This window comes from Zeus faber (assembly GCF_960531495.2).
Source record: "Zeus faber genome assembly, chromosome: 3".
NCBI lineage: Eukaryota > Metazoa > Chordata > Actinopteri > Zeiformes > Zeidae > Zeus > Zeus faber.
In genome coordinates, this window is record NC_137190.1 from 23,079,513 (window position 1) to 23,087,012 (window position 7,500).

At 43.1% G+C, this 7,500-nt stretch overlaps 1 protein-coding gene across 1 annotated transcript in view; it reads right to left on the minus strand.

Moving 5' to 3' along the window:
* Positions 1-62, minus strand: part of LOC307227754 (C2 calcium-dependent domain-containing protein 4C-like) — a gene marked incomplete at both ends in the record, with an annotated part of 1,344 nt that extends 1,282 nt beyond the window's left edge. Inside the window, one exon of the mRNA XM_079997177.1 lies at positions 1-62. This exon is cut by the window's left edge and continues 1,282 nt beyond it. Within this exon, the coding sequence (XP_079853303.1) occupies positions 1-62 (62 nt within the window).
* Between the last annotated feature and the right edge of the window lie 7,438 nt (positions 63-7,500).

A 7,500-nucleotide genomic window follows, 5' to 3' on the forward strand; every position in this document is an offset into this window, starting at 1 on the left:
TCCACAGGAAAGGTAAAGTGGTTCTGATCCACAGACACTCTGATCTGGTCCAACACCCACATGGGTCCGGAATCTATGGGCTGATTCACAGCAACACTAGAGAAGAAAAGACAAAAATCCCATTGAGCATTTCAACGTTTTGCAGTAAACGTCCTCCAAAAGAGTTCGACACAAAGGAGTGATTCATCATTTCAAATTAATTCATTCTGTATGTGTGTTCTGTAATAAGCACGCAGATTCTCTTCAAATATAAATGCATTTATAAAGGAAAAGAGAAATAAGCAAACTACCTTAATGGTGAAGAAGACTGTTTGAATAACTATAGTCCAGGGTAGTGTCTGTCAGTGTCAGTGTCAGGCGAGTCTGTGAGCAGCCCACTGGGTGTGTGGCTGCGGAGGTGCCCGGCATTCTGTTTAAATAGAGCTGCGGGTAATGAGGGGGTGGGAGTCAGCGTCCGTCTCCTTCTCCTCTTCGCATGCAACTTGCATAATGTTATTGGAGTCCGACGCCTGGCAATACAATTTCCACAAAGTAAGAGTTAATGGATGTACAGTACTTAGTTTATCAACACAAGCATTATTTTGATTAGACGTGTTGAGGAAGGATGTTTTAACGTGACAAAATGAGTGTCATTTAGGTAGTCGGTGAACGTCCCATTCCCTAGAATAATAAAAGGCAGAACATATGGCACCAATTCTGAGATGTGTTAGAATGATACATCTAATTATGAAGATGGAGACAACAAATGAAACCAAACTTTTCTGTTTTGTTTTGGGGTTTTTTTGGTTTGGTTTTTTTTTGGACAATTTTGACAATTCACAGCCTTGCTGATGAAAGTGTCCCTCACCCTCATTGGTAAAAAATAAATCCTTGAATAATAGTTTATACCTTTATTTATCAGATGACAGCTGTGAAGCTGTACAAGCGACACAATGGAGAGGTTTTGTTTTTTGTTTTGTTTTTTTATCTTGGCGTCATATATCTTTTATTATTTGCATTTGTGTGTGTGTGTGTGTGTGTGTGTGTGTGTGTGTGTGTGTGTGTGTGTGTGTGTGTGTGTGTGTGTGTGTGTGCGTGTATTTTATTTCGTGTATTTTATGTACATTCTTTCTCATATGTCTCTTTAATTCTCCCCACGCAAATCATTTAGAATCATAAAGTTTATCACCAGCCACTGAGCGGCCTCTCTTGCCCAAAATGAATTCGTCCGCCCCGACGTTCACGCGGAATAAAACCTCGTGGGTCGGAGCTCGTCAGCGAGCGCAGCCTCTGCTCTCCCGTTGTGCTCCTCCGCCCCCTCGTGGTCAATCAGGGCATCGTCGACGTGTCCTGGGAGACCTGCGTTGAAGCTCTGAATCCAGAAGGTGGGGCTGTTTCAGAAGTCACAATATTTGCGTCCTCCTCTACACTGCGTGTCGGGTGTGTAATCCCTCCAATACAGACGACGGTCTTACAGATCACCAATTAAGCATTAAAACATCGTGTTTCAGAGGATGCTGATTGATTCTAAATCAACGATATGGACAAACTTGCCTTTTGCATCAAGGTGTCAAAGACAAGTGTATTATAGCCTAAAGGAAGGATCTGTTTTCTGCTCTTCTCTTCTGAAAACATCAAATTCTTCATTTTTACAATAGCCTTCCAGACACTCCAAATCTTGAATAATAGCATTCCAAAAACGTATTTTCCTATTGCGGTGTGACTGAATAGTAAGGCACGAGGGGGTTGTTTTAGAGGTAGAAACTCCTATAGACCTCACTCTTATAGCTTTGGTGCACAAGAGCCCCCGCGGTCCCGGCGGCTTTTGCAGCTTTCACTGTCATACTCTCATACTGCTCTGAACAGCACAGTAAAAGCCGTTTTTACCTTTTCCATTACCAATACAGAGAAACCATGTCCATCCACAAGCACCATAAGCACCTGCCAAACAGCTCACTGCATACAGTTAAACTAATGTGTGTGTCAGAGAACGTTTGTTGGTGTAAACACGCAGTCTTTGCAATTTCTGTCTCACAGTTGGGAGTGTCTTTGTGAGCAGCCGATTGCCTTCCCGGGGAACTTAAAAGTAGAAGTAGTAATGGCCATGGCAACTCAGAGATAACCACAGACCTGACAGCCTGACACTCAATTTACGCTCCGTCTCTGCATCTTGTCGAAAAGGATCACGCAAACACACACACACACACACACACACACACACACACACCACATTGATAGCTTCTCATTATCTCTCACACCATGGAAACGCACACATACGCACACACAGATACTGTACAGAAAGAGAGAGAGACACACACACACACACACCCACACAGAGGTGTACAGATTGAGGAGGATACGCGCGTCAATTTGTCTCCATGTGCTGATTCAAGAGGATTACAACTTTTCAGGAGCTTACTAGTTATTTGCAGAACACTGAATTGAAAACATGTGCAGACAAAACAAAGCTAAATTCGTGTCTGGTTTTCTATGACCCGCCCAGCATAGCATACTATAGTATAGTATACAGTTGTAGAGTATGGATCAGTATTTTTAACATATTTACATTTATATAAGATTTTATAATAACTTTAACAATCAGATTTGGAATTTTTACTATCGTAATATTTACATAATTTCACGTATTGTTCTATATACAGGTACTCCTCACTTAAGGCTGGGCTTACTGTACGACCAGCTCTCTCACCAGCCTGCATTGTGCGTTGATTACAATACCGCGCCGTCTCAGCGTCAAGCATCTCCTCGCGCATCACCGTTCTCAGTCTCAGTCTCGTTCCCCCTCTCCGATGCACCCGTCTGAGGACAAAAAGCCATATCAAAGCTGTTTGCAACAGTGCACGGCTCACCAAACTGGTCCTGCTCTGTCCCCTGGACCGGCTCTGAGACACCTTTCCAGGTGAGGCCAAACAATGGACTGGTCAATGCCAAGTAGGGTATCAACACATTTGTTTTGGTCTTGATCTGCATCCTATCAACCTGACCTACCCCAGGTACCGCACCTCCCCCACTGGATCACACGCTTGGCTGGTGAGACCTGCCTGCCTCCAGGGAGGAACGAGTCCACAGGACCCATCCACTAGTTATTGGAAAGCGGTGGAGCTCTAAACACCCTGATAGGAAGTGTGCTAAACTGGGGCAAGACTCGGGCGGTCTTCCCTTGGACTACAACAACCGGGGAACCTGCCTGTAGGCCCGAGTGAAACCCAACTAAAAAACGGATCCGTTCGAGCCCCTGTAACCCGGATAGAAGCGGGGAGCGAGTTGGGCACCAGCACCTCAGCGCCAAACATGGCCCTGCGGGTCTATTCTATCACCCAGTGGCAAAGCATTCTTTGCACAGGCACCGCTTCACATACTGATTTTAGTACCATAACTTCACAATTTCAAGCTACGTGGCAAAAAATGATACATGGTCGTCCAAGCTGGCACGCCCACTCACTTTATTTTCGGCACTTTTTCTTCCACTTAGCGACTGAGCGACAACACCCCTTTGACAGCAACTGTAGTGAGTCAGGTCAGCAGTCGACACAGCAAACTGCTCAGTCTGACGATCAGTCAATCAATTGACTGATTGTCACGTCTACTCCCACTGTCCATTAGTAGCCTGTAGCGTTTTGATAAGAATCTCCGTCGTTTTAAAATAAAGATACGGTCTTCATCTACATTTTCCTTCACTTGAGATTATTTAGCTGGATGATGTGGATTTTATGAATGAAACGTCAACTCAATGTTAAAATCGAAATATCATTTAAATGCCCCCCCCCCGGTGACGGAGAACCGTACCAAAATGCCGTTGAGACTTCATTGATACGAACGTCTCTTTGGGTGTGTGTGTCTGTGTGGGGCCCCCATCCCTGCCATGATGTTCAGTGTCATCGCCATGGCAGCCTATCTCACCGGAGGAGGTGGGGTGTGTAATGGCCTCCGCTGTGTTCCGATCCGGTCAATTCCCCTCGCCTTGCTGCCGTTTGTCACAAGACCCAGGGGCGACAAATAGAGTGGGAGAAAAGTAAAAACGGATAAAATGTCAAATGAGGAAGGATTTGGGTCTTTGCAAAGTCGGTGGTGCTGCAAGTGCACATCTGCTTTTATTTGGAATAAAAATGTACCTCAAATAAGGAAAGGATATTTGGAAAGACAAAAGGGAGATGGTGGTCCGTCTTTATCCAGTTATTTGTATTACTGATTGGCGGCCAACATTCACAAGTTATTGTTTTGGATCCCTGATTTATCGGAGGATGAGTCTCCAGTTTGGTCTCTTACGGCGCTGCATTCAAGTAATCTAGTGTCACTTCGTTTTTCAATTTGTGCCCCACTACCCTCACTGTAAGTAAACGCCACTGGACGAACAACCCAATTATTCATGGTTCTCTGAAGATATGGTCTCAGTTCAGAACCCACTTTAAACTGAAACAAGCTGTTATTTCTTCCCCTATCTCGGCAAATGTCAATTTTGCCGCCTCTCTCACTGACTCATCTTTTCGGTTATAGCGGGCGGGGGATCAAGTGTGTGAAGGACCTTTTGAAAGGAAGGGGACTTTATTTCTTTTGAACAGTTACACAAGGCTCTTTAATATTCCCCAGTCAGATTTCTTTAGATACCTACAGGAACGCAGTTACGTCAAAGCACACTTCTCTCTCTCACAACTCCACAGAGTACCTGGATAGATGAGCGTCTGAGCATGGATCCAGTTTGTTGGGGTCGGTGGGTCTGTATTGTATGTAAATATTCGGAGGGTCGCCTCCCCATCACTTACTCCCTTACCAAGTGGGAGGAAGTGTTGGGAATTACCATATCAGATATACAGAAAATTGGTACACTCATCATCAATATGCATTAGAACTGGGTTGTTGCAGTTTAAGGTTCTGCATAGGCTGCATTTATCTGCGAGTAAGCTGGGCAAACTCTACCCTGGTTTAGAGTGGTGTAATGTGTTTATTGATCCTGATCCATTGACTGCATTGTTCGGTGTAGTCCGGCAGCAAACACCGATCACAACGTATGAGGCTGAGGCTACAGCGTTCTCCACCTTACTTGCCAGATGTCTGATTCTCCCCAGTTGGAAGAAAGTTATGCCGCCATCTCACAGGCGCTGGGTGGAAGAGGTAATGTCATATCTTGAGCTTTTATTTAATGTTATTTTTATATATTTTTACTCAATATTGATTCGCCATTTTTATTTTTGTTTTGTTTCAAAGAAATGTATTCATTAAGTGCCAAATCAATTTACCAAAGTGGTATCTCACTGACGATTCCTACTGCAGAGCAGTAATTTGTTTCTATGTCTTATTTTGGAGTATTGAGTGCCACTGTGAGTGTACAATATATGTGAAAAATCAATAAAAATGAATATTTACAGTATAAAGCTGGTTTCCATAAAACAGAATTATTCTGGAACTAATTCTGCCTATGGATTGATCCACCAATGAGGGAATCGGTTCTAAAAAAAATTGGTTGATTCTTATCTCTTAAATCAGCAGTTAAACATCCTTCTGTAATATTGAATACAACTCCTCGCATAGGAGTGTTGTATACCAAGAATTACAGTTATATTTTATATTATTATATTAGAGGCTTCAGAGTCTGTGGCGAAAATACATTATACAGTTCTAGCTGTGGTGGATTGCTGTAGAATTTTCGTTAGCCTTCGTTTTGGGCATTGTATAGCCCGAGTCCAGTCAGGCTCATCTCCAGATATAGTTATGTTCATACTCATGGGATTGCTTCAAACTTTGTGTATTTATTTTTTATCAGAATTTAAAATAAAAATGGATGTGAGGCAGATCCCTATCCATCATGGAATGGGTCTGGAAACGATTCTTGAATCTTTAAACAGTGTAGTGATGAAGTGGCGCATCATCTACACACAGTATATACCTCACCTAGTTATACCCGCGTGACCCCTCAGCTCAGTAGTTGCTCCCTGCTCAGCCCTGCCTCATTTACTCATTCCTCTCTTTCAGGGAACAGTCATCGTCGTCATTAAATCATGTTTTGTGTGCATGGGGGTATTTAACCACTTAATTGAGGCATGGTTCACTGGGCACCACGCCCTGTACACACTGCCTGAGAACCTAACCTGTTGAAGAAGAACAACAAAAACAAGGTCAACCATCTGCTCTTCATATGAGGGTTTAGTGGTTCTGTGATTTCGGAAGGTGCATGGTGGTCTACATTGGTGGTGGAAAAAATACATCAACACAGATAATTTATATAATTCCCTCATCTTAGGCTTCTAAAAGAAACAAATTGCCTCCAAGTTGTCTAAATTTCATCTTCTCCTAGTTGTGCGGTATTCACCCAATTCGTATTCATCTATTAGTATTAACGGATTAATCCATCCATCACCGGTGACAAATACACATGGGCTGGTTTGCAGTCAGGAAAATTATGACTCCCACTTAAAATGTAAAAATATATTCCCTCGGCTATAATTATGAAATTATGGTCAAGCGGCACTTTAAATAACTAAAACACTCAAAAACAATTTTTGCAAAACTCACTTGAGAAAAAGGCACCAAAAGTCAAGTTCTCAACTGTAAAATAAGTGTAACTTCAGTTGTGGCTGAGAGTGAATTTTCTTCTATATAAGTTATATTAATACGTGTTCAGTCCCTCTCTTCTGAGCAAATAAAAAAACAACGAAAGCACTAAATGTTCCCTCTGCTGTGCTGCGTCTGCCGAACAATTCCTTCCTTAATCACAGATTCACAACCCCGCCAAGGTGAGTGAAGTTAGTCACGTTGTCACGGTGACCGTGAACACAAAGAAACAAACAAACAATGCAAGACGACTGCGTGTCTCACATTGAGAAGGGAGGAGGAGGAGGAGGAGGAGGAGGAGGCGGTGAAGAAGTTCTACTTAGCGATGCGCCGAGTCAATCTGAAGCGACGGCTCCACGTCGACAGCAATGGAAATCAAGCCTCCACCGTGAGACCACATGATCTCTCAAACTGCCCCGTTGTTTAATCCGGAACAACACATCCCCGTCTCAGTCTCTGGTTCGCCTGCTGTTCTGGCCGCGAAAAAGAAGAAGAAGAAAAAAAAAAAATAATAATAAGTATCAACCCAAAAGCGGATTGTTTAGAGACGGCGGATGAATCATAATTTCAACTGGAAGCATAAGTATAAGGCCGGTTATGAGTCCTCGCTCAGAGAATAGTGCCACTGAACTGGAACAGCCAAGATTATTAGCAGGTCTGCCCCGGACGACATGGAAATTCAATCTAACAGAGATTTTTACTTGTATTGCTTTTGTTTATGGTATTGCTATTTTTTAGTATGGTCTTTTTATATTGTGAAATAATCAATACGTGCCTATCTAAAATTGACGGCAATTGTCTGTTAGTAACACTAAGTACACTTCTCTAATAAGAATAATCAGTAAATCCGGGCTCTAGACGAGGTGTGTTTCTGTCTTATCTACTGTTCCTGGGACCTCCATCCAAGGGCATCCACCCAAGGCTCGAGGTCATGTGTGGTGAGCTGTCCCTGGGGAT